Genomic DNA, 18,378 nt, shown 5'->3' with positions numbered 1-18,378 from the left:
AAATGAATTTTAAAATCAGTAACATTTTGGCCCAATTAAAGATAAAATAAAAATATTGTGATTTCTCATTGGTTTGGGGTGTGAGTGTTCTGTGTGGGAACTCGGGGGGGGGGGGGGGGGGCTTCTCTCGTGTCAGCCAATCCCCCCAGAGCTCTCCTCTCAGTGGGGTACACGGTCGGCCACCCCCCCCTTCCTCCTTCCCCGGGTCCCCGGGTGAGAAAACAACTCCCGGTCTGAAGGATAAAAGGGCACGGGGGCAAACCACTCACGGGGAAGTGGAAAAAAAGGGGGGCAGGGAGAGGTCTCCAAAGGTGGGAACATTTTCAATTAGTCCGCCGATGCCTCAGCCCTTCACACTCTCCGAAACATGCATCGCACACCCGGGGGCCTATGGTGGCGTCCGTGGAAGTGCCTGCTTTTTATAGCTTGAAACCTGCGCTCTGCCTTGTTAATGACGGATGCTGGGAATTTTTCTACTGGCCTCCGAAGTCTCGTAGCAAACTTTTTTGTGGTTTTTTTTGGGCTTGTTTGGGAATTTTTTCCGTGAATTGATTCGATTGCGTAACACAAAAATATCATTTTAATTATTTAAATAATAAACATTAACCTACAGGTAATAAGTTAGGTGCTACTGCGGATACATTTTTCTTCATGGCGGCCATGTTTGTTAACCAATCTCACTGAAATTCGACATCCATGTGCTTGTCACTTCCCTAAAGATGTGTAGCGAATTTCGAGATGATTCGACTAAACATCTTAAAGTTACAGTCTGTGTTTTGTGAAGCGTATTTGAGCTAAGATCAGATTGATAGGGTTTAATAACAGCGCCACCATGTGGTGTATTAATATGAAAAATAATAGCACATGCAACACAGTAGAGTTGCATGTTTTGACCAATTTTCACTCTTCTATATGAAGCGGTTCTGGAGTAGATTAGTTTTTTGTATCATAATTGATCATGTCTAATTCAGGGGTCTCAAACATGCGACGCAGGACACTAGTTTGAGGCCCCGCCTTGATATGAAAGTTTAAAGTTTGATATGGATGCTGTATGGTATCATGTACCCAGAAAAAATTATTACGTTTGATTCATGTTCATGTTAAAGGTTAAATAACTGTTAATAGTTATCCTCCCTATCCGTGTGGAAGTGGTAAGTTTTTGGCTATTCTGTTTTTAATAAATGCGTTGTTTGTTTTTTTTTTTTTTTTAAACCTGATGCGGCCCAGCCTAATTTTTTTACCCAGAAAAAATTATTACGTTTGATTCATGTTCATGTTAAAGGTTAAATAACTGTTAATAGTTATCCTCTCTATCCGTGTGGAAGTGGTAAGTTTTTGGCTATTTAAGTTTAAAGGAAATAACTTGAAGGCTACCGTTTAGGTCGCTAGCTCTCTAGTTTGCGAGTTAGCATGTGTCTCAAGACCCTGCAGTTGCGCAATATGTTGTAAATAAAAAAAAGTATAAGTGACTATAGTCGTGTTTTGTCATGTCTACAGGGCTCTAATAATGCTTTGTTCATTTTAATCTGAAAAAAATAATTTGTCCACCCACCAACTATATGTGGTTTCTTAAGTTTTTATTATTTGCCGTTTTATTATTATTATTATATTTATTTATTACTGATTGATTTTCTTTATTCTTGATTTGTTTATTTATTTTTCATCTTATTTTGTGTAGAAAAATAAAAATTAAGATATTTGAGAACAGTGGAATTTTTTATCAGAGCTTTTATTGTAGAAAATCAGAACCAAAGCGAAGTTTTTAAAAAAAAAATTTGTTTTTAATAAATTTTGTTTTTTTTCGGAAAACCTGATGCGGCCCAGTCTCACCCAGACCCTAGCTCCAGTGGCCCCCCAAGTAAATTTGGGAGTTTGAGACCCCTGGTCTAATTAAACCACTGGAACGGCTACAAAGAGACAAAACAGGGTTTTCATAACAAGGAGCCCCACCTCGTCGCACCCCCCTCATCTCAGCCCCCGGTTACTGTTTATTTAGGCACCAGCAAGATTCGAGGGTGCTTGGAAAAAACAAGTTTTTCCGTCCGGAGCTCACCTGGTGAGAAAAAAAATGCAGAAAAAAAAATCCATGTTTCTATTCTTCTCCTGTGATTCTGTGAATATTTGTCCTACCAGCATGCATCCCACCCGCCCCCATACTTTGTTTGGCCCCATTGTTTGAATTCCGTAACTGTTCAAGCACAGATCGGAATGAAATAGCTTGGAAGAACTCTCCCTTTGTTCCCCCACATCCTGTGTTTGACCCCTTAGGTATAATCACAACCCCTCCACCCGCCTCCTTGCTATACCTGCTGTGGGAACGAAGAGCTTGGGGGGGGGGGGTGCTGGGGGTCACCGAGTGGGGGTCGGTATAAATGACAGGCTCTATCGTTGAAGTGTCGGCATTGAGAAGCTGCGAACCGCGGATGAGGCTTTTTCACATGGCATTAAAATGGCGTCGGAATCCTGCGTTGACGGATCGGTCATCGCACACCTGACCGAAGGAATCGAACGAGGACAAAGACTTAGGAAATTTATTAGGAAATCTGTGCGGGATAACGACAGGAAACAGGAAACAAATAGGCTCAGTGTTTTGTTGACACACATCGGTGATTAACCTTCGCTTTGGTCTCGGCGCTCCCGCAGTTCCCGACTCGGAGCTCTCTCTCTCCAGGAAGACTCGGGCCGTCATCGCTTGATTGCTCGATGACAGACGCCACGGGAACAAAGAAGCCTCTGATGGCTTCCTCCTTGTTGAAAAGTTTTGAGCAGACGAGTGGAAAGACAGAGTGCCGGAGACGAGACTAGAAGTTGACTGATTCATTCGGATTCGGAATCCCGCCGTCAATGATTAGTCCTTTTTTTTTTTTTTTTTTCCCCTTGTTCCTTTTGCGTTTTTTTTTTTTTAATACACAAAGAACCGAGCACAAGGTAGTGGAGTACAGTAGGAACATCTGCTATACGTTAAAAGTGATTGTAGGATTTCATCATCTCGGTGATGGAAAAGAGATGTTCAAAAGACTCTGGAGAAAATCGGCCATTGTTGAGGCCGCTTATGTGGTACTTTTATTTACACCCAGGGAGGCATTTACCTCCCTTCAGAGTCCGCCTGACATTTCACCGAGGCTATCACTCAGTAAAATTCCCAGCATACGACTCAACTTAGCTTGGCCTGCTGAACCTGGCCGGCAGAACATGCATGCGTCCCGAGGTTGCGTGGTGTTTACGAGGCCTTCAGAAGTGGCTCCTAATGAGTATGCGTGAGGGGGTTACTGTACCACATTACCCAACACCACCTCCTGAATTTGCTTCCTCCCAGGGAGCCGGGGCAGAGGTTTATGCTCGGCCCGGCAGGGAGGCGTATCTGTGGGCATGGAACGTGATCCTAAGTCGCTCATAGCCAGCATAGGAAGCATTCCTTCTGTACAAATATATATATATTTTTTTTTTTTTCATTTTTGTCACGTGATATCACCATAATGACATAATCGGTACCATAGTAACTGTCAATCACTATTTTGACAGTTACTACGGTAACTTTATACTGTTACATTTGTTCACTTCCTGCTTTCCTAAAATAGTTTAAGTTTTTTTTGTCACGTACCAAAGTACAAGGTGATAAGACCATTCAATGACATAATCGGTACCATAGTAACTGTCAATCACTATATTGACAGTTACTATAGTAACTGTATACTGTAACAGTTACAATATACTGTTACATTTGTTCACTTCCTGCTTTCCTAATATAGTTTTTTAAGTTTTTTTTTTGGTCACGTACCAAAGTCCAAGGTGATATGACCATACAATGACATAATCTGTACATTTGTTCACTTCCTGCTTTCCTAATATAGTTTAAGTGTTTTTTTTGGGGGGGGGGTTGTCACGTACTGAAGTACAAGGTGATATGACCATACAATGACATAATCTGTACCATAGTAACTGTCAATCACTGTATTGACAGTTACTGTAGTAACTGTATACTGTAACAGTATACTGTTACATTTGTTCACTTCCTGCTTTCCTATTATAGTTTTTTGGGGTTTTTTGTTACGTGCCAAAGTACAAGGTGATATGACCATACAATGACATAATCGGTCCCATAGTAACTGTCAATCACTATGTTGACAGTTACTATAGTAACTGTATACTGTAACAGTAACAATATACTGTTACATTTGTTCACTTCCTGCTTTCCTATTATATTTTTTGGGGGGGGTTGTCACGTGCCAAAGTACAAGGTAATATGACCATACAATGACAGTAACAGTAACAGTATACTGTTACATTTGTTCACGTCCTGCTTTCCTAATATAGTTTTTTTGTTTTTTTGTCACGTACGAAGTGATATGACCATACAATGACACAATCGGTACCATAGTAACTGTCAATGACCATATTGACAGTCACTATAGTAACTGTATACTGTAACAGTAACATACTGTTACATTTGTTCACTTCCTGCTTTCCTAATATAGTTTAAGTTTTGTTTTTGTTTTTTTGTCACGTACCAAAGTACGAGGTGATATGACCATACAATGACATAATCAGTACCATAGTAACTGTTAATGACTATATTGACAGTTACTAGAGTAACTGTATACTGTAACAGTAACAATATACTGTTACATTTGTTCACTTCCTGCTTTCCTATTATATTTTTGGGGGTTTTTTTGTCGCGTGCCAAAGTACAAGGTGATATGACCATACAATGACATAATGGGTACCATAGTAACTGTCAATCACTATATTGACAGTTACTATAGTACCGATTATGTCAATTATTGGTAAACCCATTCAGGCAACAGACAAGCACTTGTTTGTCTAATTTGATCAAGATTGGTAGAAAAACATGGCCGCCACGAACCAAAATGTCTTTGCGAATCACTGACCGTTTGTCCAATGATTATTTAAATTTGAGCATGTCTTTCAACAACAAAAAAGGAAATCATGAATCAATCAACCCTCCCATTTTTGTTGGAAAACTACAGAATTCCAAACATTCCCCTTATTTTATAATTCACAAGTTGCCAGGTGGAGTGAAACAGGTCCATGTCATACATCTCTATTGGTAGTCCTTCTTGTGGATCGCAAGGCTCCATGTGAGGTCACTTTGGGTTTCCTCTCCTCCATTTCCACCTCTATACCTTATCGGGGTGCGGGGAGCCCCAGAGAGAGGACGAGGGGAGCAGGAGGAGGAGGAGGGGGGGGGGGTCACGGGGTCAAAGTCTTTTCCTCTTTGGATCTTGCCGGGGAGAGGCTTGGCGAGAGAACTGCTGCATTAGAGCAGGGGTTGGTGGGGGTCAAGATTTTAATTCTGTTAAAGAACAGCTGGTTTGAGTTTCTCCTCACCTCGCCACCCCCCCTCCCTCTTCTTCTCCCCACAAATCCAGGGAGATGAAAAATTTGTTCGGAGGGGAACCAGTAAAATAAAAAAGGTTTACGGTCGAAAGCCTTTACCCTTACCCTGCTCTAGCATTAGCAAGGAATGCAATAACGTCAGCGTCGGGTCTCACATAGATTGACTTAAAACAAGGAAGTGTTTGGGTGTCCTAACAGCTGGATGAAACTCATTTTTTTTAAAAAGCGTACAAAATCAGCAGGAAATGATTTCCCTTCCTTTCTGGATTACATGCAAAATGAGCGTTTTGCACATAACTTCGAACATGTCCAAAAAGGAGTAGGAAGAAGCAGAGCTTATTTGCAGTAATTAGTGTTTTGATAATAGTTCAGTTTTGTTTTGAATGTGCTTCACAAAGTCACTTTGAATCACATCACGTCACATGGTTACATTTTCACAACTCAACATGTCTGAAAGGAGTAGGAAGAAGCAGAGCTTATTTGCAGTAATTAGTGTTTTGAAAATTTGTTCAGTTTATTTTTGAATGCGCTTCACAAAGTCACTTTGAAGCACATCACATGGTTACATTTTCACAATTCAACATGTCCGAAAAGGAGTAGGAAGAAACAGAGCTTATTTAAAGCGGTTCATGCTCATGGATTAGTTTATTTTTGAGCATGCTCAACAAAGGTATATTTTTGAACATTACGTGTTTACATTAGCACTATTCAACATGTCTGAAAGGAGTAGGAAGAAGCAGAGCTTATTTGCACTAATTAATGGTTTAGTTTATTGTTGAACATGTGTAGCAAAGTTACATTGTCACGTATTTACACTAGTACTATTCAACATGTCCGAAAAGGAGTAGGAAGAAGCTGAGCTTATCGACAGTAATGAATGGGTATAGTTTATTTTTGAATGTGCTTAACAAAGTTCAACATGTCCGAAAAGGAGTAGGAAGAAGCTTATTTGCAGTAATTAATGGTCATGGTTTAGTTTATTGTTGAACATGCTTAGCAAAGTTAACTTGCCACATATTTACATTAGTATCATTCAACATGTCCGAAAAGGAGTAGGAAGAAGCAGAGCTTATTTGCAGTAATTAATGGTCATGGTTTAGTTTATTGTTGAACATGCTTGATAAAGCTTCCTTGTCACATATTTACACTATTACCATTCAACATGTCCGAAAAGGAGTAGGAAGAAGCTGAGCTTATTTTCAGTAATTAATGGCCATGGTGTAGTTTATTGTTGAACATGCTTAGCAAAGTTACCTTGTCACATATTTACACTAGTACCATTCAACATGTCCGAAAAGGAGTAGGAAGAAGCTGAGCTTATTTTCAGTAATTAATGGTCATGGTTTACTTTATTGTTGAACATGCTTAGCAAAGTTACCTTGTCACATATTTACACTCTTAGCGTTCAACATGTCCGAAAAGGAGTAGGAAGAAGCAGAGCTTATTTTCAGTAATTATTGGCCATGGTGTAGTTTATTGTTGAACATGCTTAGCAAAGTTGCCTTGTCACATATTTACACTAGTACCATTCAACATGTCCGAAAAGGAGTAGGAAGAAGCAGAGCTTATTTGCACTAATTAATGGTTATGGTTTAGTTTATTATTGAACATGTTTAGCAAAGTTACCTTGTCGTGTACTTACACTAGTACCATTCAACATGTCTGAAAAGGAGTAGGAAGAAGCAGAGCTTATTTGCAGTAATTAATGGTCATGGTTTAGTTTATTGTTGAACATGCTTGATAAAGCTTCCTTGTCACATATTTACACTAGTAGCATTCAACATGTTCGAAAGGAGTAGGAAGAAGCTGAAGTTATTTGCATTAATTAATGGTTATGGTTTAGTTTATTATTGAACATGCTGAGCAAAGTTACCTTGTCACATATTTACACTATTACCATTCAACATGTCCGAAAAGGAGTAGGAAGAAGCAGAGCTTATTTGCACTAATTAATGGTTATGGTTCAGTTTATTATTGAACATGTTTAGTCAAGTTATCTTGTCACATATTTACACTATTACCATTCAACATGTCCGAAAAGGAGTAGGAAGAAGCAGAGCTTATTTGCACTAATTAATGGTTATGGTTCAGTTTATTATTGAACATGTTTAGTCAAGTTATCTTGTCACATATTTACACTATTACCATTCAACATGTCCGAAAAGAGTAGGAAGAAGCAGAGCTTATTTGCACTAATTAATGGTTATGGTTCAGTTTATTATTGAACATGTTTAGTCAAGTTATCTTGTCACATATTTACACTATTACCATTCAACATGTCCGAAAAGGAGTAGGAAGAAGCAGAGCTTATTTGCACTAATTAATGGTTATGGTTCAGTTTATTATTGAACATGTTTAGTCAAGTTATCTTGTCACATATTTACACTATTACCATTCAACATGTCCGAAAAGGAGTAGGAAGAAGCAGAGCTTATTTGCACTAATTAATGGTTATGGTTCAGTATATTATTGAACATGTTTAGTCAAGTTACCTTGTCACATATTTACACTATTACCATTCAACATGTCCGAAAGGAGTAGGAAGAAGCTGAGCTTATTTTCAGTAATTAATGGTCATGGTTTACTTTATTATTGAACATGTTTAGTCAAGTTACCTTGTCACATATTTACACTATTACCATTCAACATGTCCGAAAGGAGTAGGAAGAAGCAGAGCTTATTTAAATTTTTAATCCTACCATTTCTCCGAGTCACTTACTGATTCACTTCCTGTGTCACTTCTAGAAAGCAGACAAGGACATATACCAAGATGGCGGGGGGGGGGGGCAATGGAGGCCAGAGCACAGCACTTTCCTATAAATGGAAAACTAATAGCAGATTTTTTTAGTCTGAACTCCTTAGCCGGCTGGCTGGCTGGCTGGCCGGCCGCCCCCGGGGGCTGTGATGGTGTGTGGTGTGCGGCAGCAATCAGAGGTCATAATTTCATTGGGCGGTTAGCATCAGGTTCAATTTTTCTACTAGGTTACATTTACCAGAAAGTCTGGATTGTGTTACGGCGTGCCGGCGAGGAATCAGCGAGGAGCTGAAGAATCCGTGGAGCTTTCCAAGAAGAGCCAAAAGGGAAAGACTTAGCATGCGCACATGTTGGACCGTTCCATCCAAGGTCCTTTTGTACGTACGGTTTTCTATATTTATATACATCAGCGGCGCACTTAAAACGCGGAGAATGCTCTTAAGAGTTGCGGTCGCCCTCTACACCGCCCCCTAGTGACAGCTGCGTTTCAGCACCGTCTTGACTGATGATGAGGTTAGTTTTTGTTTAGACGGCGCTGGTAAGGAGGGCACATGGGAAGAATTACGGCATGTGCTGATTCAGAACGTTCTTGGATGGGGGGGCCTTTCAACATGAAGGCGTCCGAGCGATGCCAGGCTGTGTTTTCTCTGGTGAAAAATGACTTATGTGTCCTCGGGAGTGCCAATTTTCTTCCACGCAAAAAATGAAGCCTTTGCAAATTTTTTAAATAGAACCCTTCTCCGGTCGGGTGTGGTTAAAGTGGGGAGTCCCACTAAACATTTTGTTTTCTTTCATTATATTCCAGGAATGTGACCAGGTACATATCGACGATGTTTCTTCCGATGATAACGGCCAGGATCTAAGGTAAAACACTACATTACACATGTTTACACATGGGATTCGAATACTGTGCTGATAACCATAGAGCCACAAACTGAACTTCATAGCACTTTGTAGTAGAATTTCTGGCTGTGTTTACATCTTATTACATACATAAACTCATTTTACTAAGCATTCACTGATTCTAGCCATATCACGGGTCGCTTTCCTGTACTGCAAACACTGAAATCCGAGCAAAATTAAATACCAAAAGTCATCAAAATTAATATTTAATAACATGAAACAAAGTTATAATCTAAAATGTGTGATATAAGAAAGAAGAACAGAAGTTAAACACACTTCAGTAAAACTAAAATAAAGTAAAACTACTCAAATGCTGTAAAATAAAACTAAAATAAAGTCAAAATAATGACACCTGACACAAATAAAAAGTAAAAAAATGTACTTTCAACAATGTACATATATAATAAAATGTGAACTAATTGTACTTCAATAAAGGAAATCTGGATTATGTTAAGTAAAATAAGCAAAATAATTACTATTACAATAATCAAAATGGTTCTGTTGAACGATTGTTTTGCTTATTTTTAGTAATACATCTCATATTACTACATAGGACTTACAATAAGCAAATTTGTCTAATATAGTATTTATGTTAGTAGTTGAAAATGCATATTATTTTAAGGTTTCTTTTTACTTTCATTTACTTTTATTGTAGACTGTTTAACATCTATTTATTCATATCTTTTCTCTCTGTCAGTTGAAAATATGTAATTTTTTATATCTTTATTTTGAATCAGGTGCCCTGAAAGGACCAGGAGTTTTACTTTATTTTAGTTTTATTGTACAGTATTTAACTAATATTGTTTCTGCTCTTATTTAAAAAGTATAATCTCATATTTTTGAATATACATTGTCAGGTCAAAATACATAGTTTTGACCTGCATTTTTAGTTAGTTGCCCTCAAAGAGTGAGCAGTTTTTTCTTTATTTTAGTTTTATTGTACAGTATTTAAGTAATATTTTTTCTACTCTTATTTAAGAAGTATAATCTCAGATTTTAGAATGTATATTGTCAGGTCAAAATACATAGTTTTTACTTGCATTTTAGTTAGTTGCCCTCAAAGAGTGAGCTGTTTTTTCTTTATTTTAGTTTTATTGTACAGTATTTAAGTAATATTTTTTCTGCTCTTATTTAAGAAGTATAATCTCATATTTTTGAATATACATTGTTAGGTCAAAATACATAGTTTTCATCTGCATTTTTAGTTAGTTGCCCTCAAAGAGTGAGCAGTTTTTTCTTTATTTTAGTTTTATTGTACAGTATGTAAGTAATATTTTTTGTACTCTTATTTAAGAAGTATAATGTCAGATTTTAGAATGTACATTGTCAGGTCAAAATACATAGTTTTTACTTCCATTTTAGTTAGTTGCCCTCAAAGAGTGAACTGTTTTTTTTTTATTTTAGTTTTATTGTACAGTATTTAAGTAATATTTTTTCTGCTCTTACTTAAGAAGTATAATCTCGGATTTTAGAATATACATTGTCAGGTCAAAATACATAGTGTTTGACTTGTATTTTTAGTCAGTTGCCCTCAAAGAGTGAGCAGTTTTTCCTTTATTTTAGTTTTATTGTGCAATATTTAAGTAATATTTTTTTCTGCTCTTATTTAAGAAATATAATCTCATATTTTGGAATACACATTGTCATCTGAAGAAAGCGTTGACCTTAATTTTGTATCATGTGTCACTAAGGAGTGAGCAGTTTTTTCTTCATTTTAGTTTTATTGTACAGTATTTAAGTAATATTTTTTCTGCTCTTAATTAAGAAGTATAATCTCAGATTTTTGAATATACATTGTCATCTGAAGAAAGTGTTGACCTTAATTATGTATCATGTGTCACTAAAAAGTGAGCAGTTTTTTCTTTATTTTAGTTTTATTGTACAGTATTTAAGTAATATTTTTTCTGCTCTTATTTAAGAAGTATAATCTCAGATTTTGGAATATACATTGTCATCTAAAGAAAGTGTTGACCTTAAATTTGTATCATGTGTCACTAAAGGGTGAGCAGTTTTGCTTTATTTTAGTTTTATTTTGGTGTTCATATCACTCCGCTATAAGACAGAATGCGCTGACAGACCCTCTCTCTAATTTTCACTTAAGTACGTACAACTTCGGCGCAGACGGCTTCCACGCAGCGGCGACCAGCGCCAACCTCTGCCTGGCCACAGGTGTGAGGGGCGGAGTCGATTGGATGAGAAAGCTGGCGTTCCGCTACAGACGAGTGAAAGAAATCTACACCACCTACAAAAATAACGTCGGAGGTAAATCCCCCCCTGCAATAAGTCGAAAAAGAGCCGTCCTTCAGTGTATTTCGTGGGTACTTTGAACATTTTGGGGGTATTTGAAGGGGCGGTCCAAGCTAAACAATGTTCCCATACGTTTCAGGTCTCCTGGGCCCGGCCAAGAGGGAAGCCTGGTTGCAATTGCGAGCAGAAATTGAAGCCTTGACGGACTCCTGGTTAACACTGGCACTGAAAGCACTAACATTAATCCACTCAAGGTAAAAGTCTGAGGGAAATTGTAGCCATACCACGCATACATGTGGCACAAATCAGGGGTGTCCAAACTTTTTCCACTGTGGGCCACATACTTAAACATGAAAAGGGTACAAGGGATATGTCGATATTTCATAAAGCAGTACATGTACATTTGCTAAGCAGTTATGCAGTATGTATTTTGCATCGCTGGGTTTTTTTTTCTGAAATATATCTACTTTTTTCCTCAATAATATTTGTAATTTTTGAACAATTTTCTTCCCATAATATTTTGACTTTATTCTCGTATTTTTAGACATTTTTCAAAAAATTAAAGCATTTAGTTTTGTTTGTTTAAAAAAAAACAATACGTCATTTTTATGCTACTAAAAGGACATTATTGTTCTCTTTTTTCTCTTAATACTTCAATAACTTTATTCTCATAAAATTTGATTTTTTCCCCCTATTTTTGCTGTTTTTTTTGTTTTTAATCTTTCAACTATTCTCGGAATATTCTAACTTTATTGACATAATATTTTGACTTTATTTACGTGATATTATAACCTTTCTACCATTGTAATTTTCCAAAAAATTATAACTTTATGTTGTTTTGTTTGGTTCATTGTTTTTAATCTTTCAACTATTCTCAGAATATTTTAACTTTATTGACATAATATTTTGACTTTATTTACGTGATATTATAACCTTTTTACTATAGTAATTTTAACTTTATTTTGTTTTGTTTGGTTCATTGTTTTTAACTATTTTCAACTATTCTCTGAATATTCTAACTTTATTGACATAATATTTTGACTTTATATTTTGATATTATAACTTTTCTGCCATCGTAATTTTCCAGAAAATTATTGTTTGGTTCTTGTAATATTACGATTTTTGTTCTTTAATTTTTCAACTTCACGCTGCTAATATGATGCTATTTTTCCTCCTAATATTTTGTTATTTTTGTAAAATTGCCATTTTTTTCTTTATTCTTGTAAAAAATAATATTATAATATTATAGTATAATATTTATAATAATGAGAAAAAAATAATAATATAATATTAAAGTAATATTATTAATTTTTAAAGTAATATTTCAACTTTAATAGTAATAACTAATATTATTTTTTTAATTTTTTGTAAAATTACTGATGTTGTTTTTTTTTCTGTTTCTTGTGAAATTATATTCCCAAAAAATGTCCCCCAAGAAACCATAGCACTGACGTCTGCGCTCTTATTTTGCAGGTCAAATTGCGTGAATATCCTGGTGACCACCACGCAGCTCATCCCCGCCCTGGCCAAGGTCCTGCTCTACGGCCTGGGCATCGTCTTTCCTATCGAGAATATTTATAGCGCCACCAAAATAGGTACATTTGTTTCTTTCATGATGTGTTGTCCCGTTTAAGGACAGGATTTATGTTCATAAAAAATCGCCCTCATCAGTCTGGGATTATTTTCTTGGAGCCGGGCCTCCTCAGGCCTCTCTTCTGCATATGAAACCACTTGGAGACATTTATGTCCTTCCAACCCCCCCCCCCCAACCCCCTCCACCCCCTCCTACACCATCCTCCCTGCTTCACTGTTTCAAATACAAAATAAACAGCACCCCTTGAACTCATCTTTTCGCTTTGCCCTTGCAGGTAAAGAGAGCTGCTTCGAAAGAGTCGTTCAACGATTCGGGAGGAAAGTTGTTTACATCGTGGTCGGCGACGGCGTGGAGGAGGAGCAAGGCTCAAAAAAGGTGAGAAATAACTGCAGTATTTGACTCCATAGTCTCCACTTTGCTGCTTTTTTCACACTGCCCTCAGTCTCTTTTTGGATAGAATGTATCCTTGCCGTAACATTTGAGGATAACCAGAATAAACATGTTGTTTTACACTGTGGGATGCTGCAGTATTAGACTCGGCAGTCTCCACTTCCAGCTGCCCTCAATCTCCTTTTGAATAAAATGCATCTCCTTGCTGTAACATTTGTGGATGACCAAAAATGACCAAAATAAATCTTAGCTTACACGGTGGATTCTAGAATACTAGACTCCACAGTCTCTCTTTTGCAACATTTTCTAGCTGCCCTCAATCTCCTTTTGAATAAAATGCATCTCCTTGCTGTAACATTTGTGGATGACCAAAAATGACCAAAATAAATCTTAGCTTACACGGTGGATTCTAGAATACTAGACTTCACAATATCCCTTTTGCTAAGTTTTCTAGCTGCCCTCAGTCTCCTTTTGAATAAAATGCATCTCCTTGCTGTAACATTTGTGAATGACCAAAATAAATCTTAGCTTACACGGTGGATTCTAGAATACTAGACTCCACAATCTCCCTTTTGCTAAGTTTTCTAGCTGCCCTCAGTCTCCTTTTGAATAAAATACATCTCCTTGCTGTAATATTTGTGAATGACCAAAATAAATTTTAGCTTACACGGTGGATTCTAGAATACTAGACTCCACAATCTCCCTTTTGCTAAGTTTTCTAGCTGCCCTCAGTCTCCTTTTGAATAAAATACATCTCTTTGCTGTGAAATTTGTGAATGACCAAAATAAATCTTAGCTTACACGGTGGATGCTAGAGTACTAGACTCCATAGTTTTCCCTTTGCTGCGTTTTCTAGCTGCCCTCAATCTCCTTTTGAATAAAATGCATCTCCTTGCTGTAACATTTGTGAATGACCAAAATAAATCTTAGCTTACACGGTGGATGCTAGAGTACTAGACTCCATAGTTTTCCCTTTGCTGCGTTTTCTAGCTGCCCTCAATCTCCTTTTGAATAAAATGCATCTCCTTGCTGTAACATTTGTGAATGACCAAAATAAATCTTAGCTTAAACTGTGGATTTCTAGAGTACTAGACTTCACAGTGTCTCTTTTGCTACGTTTTCTAGCTGCCCTCAGTCTCCTTTTGAATAAAATCCCTCTTTGCTGAGACGTTTGAGGATAACCAAGATAAATGTTATCTTATACTGTGAATGCTGTAGTTTTATACTCAACAATCTCCCCTTTCTTGCGTTTTTTTAAGCGACCCTCAGTCTCATTTTGAATAAAACACTGTATATATATTTGCCATAACATTTGAGGATAACCAAAATAACCCAAAATAAATATGTTGGCTTACATTGTGGATGCTGGAGTACTAGACTCCGCAGTCTCTTTTTTGCTGTAGTTTCTAGCAGCCCTCAGTCTCCATTTGAATAAAATGTAACATTTGAGGATGTTAGCTTACCATTTGTTGCATTTTTATACTTCACAGTCCCTAATCTCCCCTTGAATAAAATGTTTAAAGTAAATAGAGGAGATCCTCGTTCTCCTCCATTGTTGTTCCAAAGTGGAGAACCTGTAACGTGTTGTGGAAAAATCAGCATTAGGAATTTCTTATGACGGATGAGACGGCAGCCATTGCTGTCAGATTGCTGTCCCCAACACTCCTCCTCCAACGTGACTCCCCTTCACGTATCCTCCTACAGGGCATCCCAGTACAGGAGAGAAAGTAGTGTGTAATCAGCGCTCTTCCTCCGCCATCTCAGGTTTACAGAGGAGTGGGGGGGGGGGGGGGGCTATGTGACATAATTATATATTCCTGCTCCGTACCCTCAGCTGTGTGAAAGCTGCACATGTAACACTAGACCGGACCCTTTGAGTCATGCTGAAGGCCTCCACATAAAGGACACTTCAATCACTGGGAGGAAAAACATACATGGAGACAAACTGGTTCATGTCTTCATATTTATATATATTTACACTATTTCATATTTATATAGTAATAATATACCTATATATCATATAGAAAACAATAATAAATCACATATTATTTGTAATAATAGTAGTAGTTGTAGTATAAAATATTTCATATAAATATAAATATGAAATATAATATATATGTATATTAATTTAAAATATGTTTCAAATTGGGATATTTATGTAAATAGTATATAATAATAATTATTATTATTATTATTATTATTATTCCTCTGCTTATCCGGGTCATGGGGGCAGCAGTCTTATACCAACAGAATAATAATAATAATAATAATAATAATTTATTAATAATAACAATAATAACATATGCATGGTTTGATCATTTTTATTCATTTTTTATTTTGTATATTATATATCTAATATATAAATAATAATAATAAATAATTTTATTTATTATTATTTTATTTGTGTATATATAATATATATTTTTATTAAAATTTTTCCACAACCCTAGTCAGGATAATATAATGGAAGATATATAAATTAGATATATAATTTTATTTATATTATTTTATTTTTATATATAATATATATTTTTATTTACATTTTTCCATGACCCTAGTCAGGATAATACAATAGATGATCTATAAATTAGATATATTATTTTATTTATATTATTTTATTCATATATATATATATATACTTTTTTTTTTAAAAATTCCACAACCCTTGTCAGGATAATATATTGGATGATATATAAATTAGATATATCATTTTATTTATATTATTTTATTTTTATATATATTATATATAATATATATTTATATATATATAATATTTATATATTTTTTTATTTTTATTTTTCCATGACCCTAGTAAGGATAAGCAGCAAAAAAATGCATGTATGGAATTTTTATTAGCAGTAGTTCTAAGTGGATTGTTATTTATTTTTGGTTATTATTTTTATTATTGGTTAAATCATGGGAATAAAAAAAAGCCTTCATTTAATTTGAATAGACTCAGCAGAGACGAAGGCGGCCAAGATAAAAATCTGCCTTTTCAACTTTTAAAAGCAAAGTCAATTTACAAAACAAGAAGAAAAAAAAAAGCCAAGGAGCTTTTAAGGGTCAATGCAGGTTCTCCTAAGCGGAACGTGTGCCTGAGAGAGGTCTTAGCTCTCATGAAGCTTAGGGGGCTTAATGGTCTCCACGGCGGGACTGAGATCACCAATCCACCTGTGACGAGCACCTTTCATTCTGCTGCTACTCGGGTTTTTCTATTGTGGATGTACCTAACTAACTGGAGGAAGGAAGCTGAGGCTCAGAGCTAAAGTGCAACGCAACATCATAAACAAGTACTTCTGCTGTAAAATAGCATCTCTGGAGGCGGCGAAGTGGAGAAGATGCGGATGTTTTGATGCGCTAACTTTGCATGCACGGGGGAACCTCACTCCGTATGGAAGTTTATTTATATTGTCGGAATGACACGGTTTCCTGTGTGATTTCAGCACAACATGCCCTTTTGGAGGATCTCCAGCCATTCAGACCTCATGGCCCTCCATCACGCCCTGGATCTGGAGTACTTGTAGCCAACATCGTATTCGAAAAAAATCCCCAAAAACCGATCCAGCTTATTTTTCCGGAACCCGTCCCACCACGCTTGTTTGAAGACGTCGACCCCCCCGTTGATGGTTCTGCGGAAAATAAAAACAAAAGGCCCACTGCGTCTTGTCTTCCCCAAGGACGAGGAACAATCAATGTGTTGGCAGACTTTGTCGCACACACTTTGTCTTAAGGCTTTTTTGTTGTTGTTGTCGACGACAAGAGGTGATTTTCCAGCCATGCTAACTGTGAATGGACACCTGGACTACTGACGGCAACTACTGGTGATTCCTCCATTGCTTCTTATTTATGGACTCCACGGCAGCAAGACTTTTCCAGCTGGAGGAATAACGGGGGCTTTTTTTTTTTTTTTAACAAAATAATTTAAACTGAGACAATCATGTACAGAGGATTTTTTTTTTTTGTGCGTGTGTAAAAGTTTGTAATCACTGGACTATTCCTTCCGACTTATATCCATGTGCTCTTCTTCAAAGGTGGCTTTTTTTTTAACGGAACTAAAAAAAAAAAAAAAAAAAAAGCTTGCAAAGTGTTGATGTGTTCCAGGATTGTTCAGTAAAAAAAAAAAAAAAAAAATGTAGATAATGATTTTTTTTTGTGTGTTTTGTTAAGACCAAAATAAGTGCTTGCTAACGCAGAAGCACAATCATGGACGCTCCTCCCGCTTCATAACTCAAACTATAATAGAATCGACTAAGAATGTGTTGAAACACGGTATCATAAATCTAGCCTAAGATATGTTCAGGTGCCATTTCTACACTAGCGCAGTTTGTTATCATTAGCGCACCAAACGAGCAATGTTTATGCACGAGCATAAACCTGGCGCAATTTTTCTACTAGCGCCGTTGACTCGATCCAGTTTCATTCAAGCACTTGAAGATGGGGTTTTGGTACACTTGCTTAAGTATGGTACAAAAAAAATATCCGATGTGCTCACCGGAATTTTATTTTAGTAAAAATCAGAACATAAAAATTGCACACGAAAAAAATGAACATCTGGATCAGGCAAAACAAATAAAACAACATCTTAAAAATGTTTTTTTTTTAATAGAAGCACTCTTTTTTTGTATGATGTAGCGTAATAATAAATATAATTCTGCCCCCCCCTGCCCCCCGCCCCCGTCTGTGAGGTGAACATACATGTGCTATCCACTGTGAATTTCTTAAAACAGTTATCTCTTCTTTTTGCACATGTTGTTTACATGTTACCTTCCCTCCGTCTGTGTGATCTGAAACAACCACATGTTGCTGCTAGATCAAAATAATAGGAAATCCGAGGGACATTTTATAGCGAAACACCACTTTTTTTTTTTTTTTTTTTTTTGAAATGTTGCAAACTGGAAATGCGTCGCGCGACACAGGCCTCATTGTGAAACGGATTGTTGTGTCTGCAATATATGTGTACAGATGTTTTTTTTTTTTGGACATTATTATTTGTGTTTAAATTAATAAAAACTGATTTGTGAAGTAGTACACAATGTTGGTTTTTGCTAGTTCATGTATTTTTTTTTTATATTTTTAATATGAAGTGGCGCGCCGTGTCACAGGTCTAACTAATCCCTGCAGGAAGCACGTC

At 36.6% G+C, this 18,378-nt stretch overlaps 1 protein-coding gene across 5 annotated transcripts in view; it reads left to right on the top strand.

The window, feature by feature from the left end:
• The window catches only part of eya1 (EYA transcriptional coactivator and phosphatase 1), a 59,706-nt gene extending 41,926 nt beyond the window's left edge, over positions 1–17,780 (top strand). For all 5 annotated transcript variants that reach the window (XM_058060172.2, XM_058060163.2, XM_058060164.2 and 2 more), the window contains 6 exons: positions 8,919–8,977; positions 11,118–11,278; positions 11,403–11,517; positions 12,737–12,858; positions 13,132–13,232; positions 16,691–17,780. In XM_058060172.2, coding sequence (XP_057916155.2) covers positions 8,919–8,977; positions 11,118–11,278; positions 11,403–11,517; positions 12,737–12,858; positions 13,132–13,232; positions 16,691–16,771 — 639 coding nt within the window. In that variant the 3' untranslated portion in view covers positions 16,772–17,780. The remainder of the gene's footprint in view (positions 1–8,918; positions 8,978–11,117; positions 11,279–11,402; positions 11,518–12,736; positions 12,859–13,131; positions 13,233–16,690) is intronic.
• Positions 17,781–18,378: the final 598 nt, after the last annotated feature.

Source organism: Doryrhamphus excisus, linkage group LG7, assembly GCF_037039965.1.
Source record: "Doryrhamphus excisus strain RoL-2023G ecotype Guam linkage group LG7, RoL_Dexc_Guam_v1.1, whole genome shotgun sequence".
NCBI lineage: Eukaryota > Metazoa > Chordata > Actinopteri > Syngnathiformes > Syngnathidae > Doryrhamphus > Doryrhamphus excisus.
Note: the sequence above shows the minus strand (reverse complement) of the source record. Positions and strands in the feature narration are given on the sequence as shown.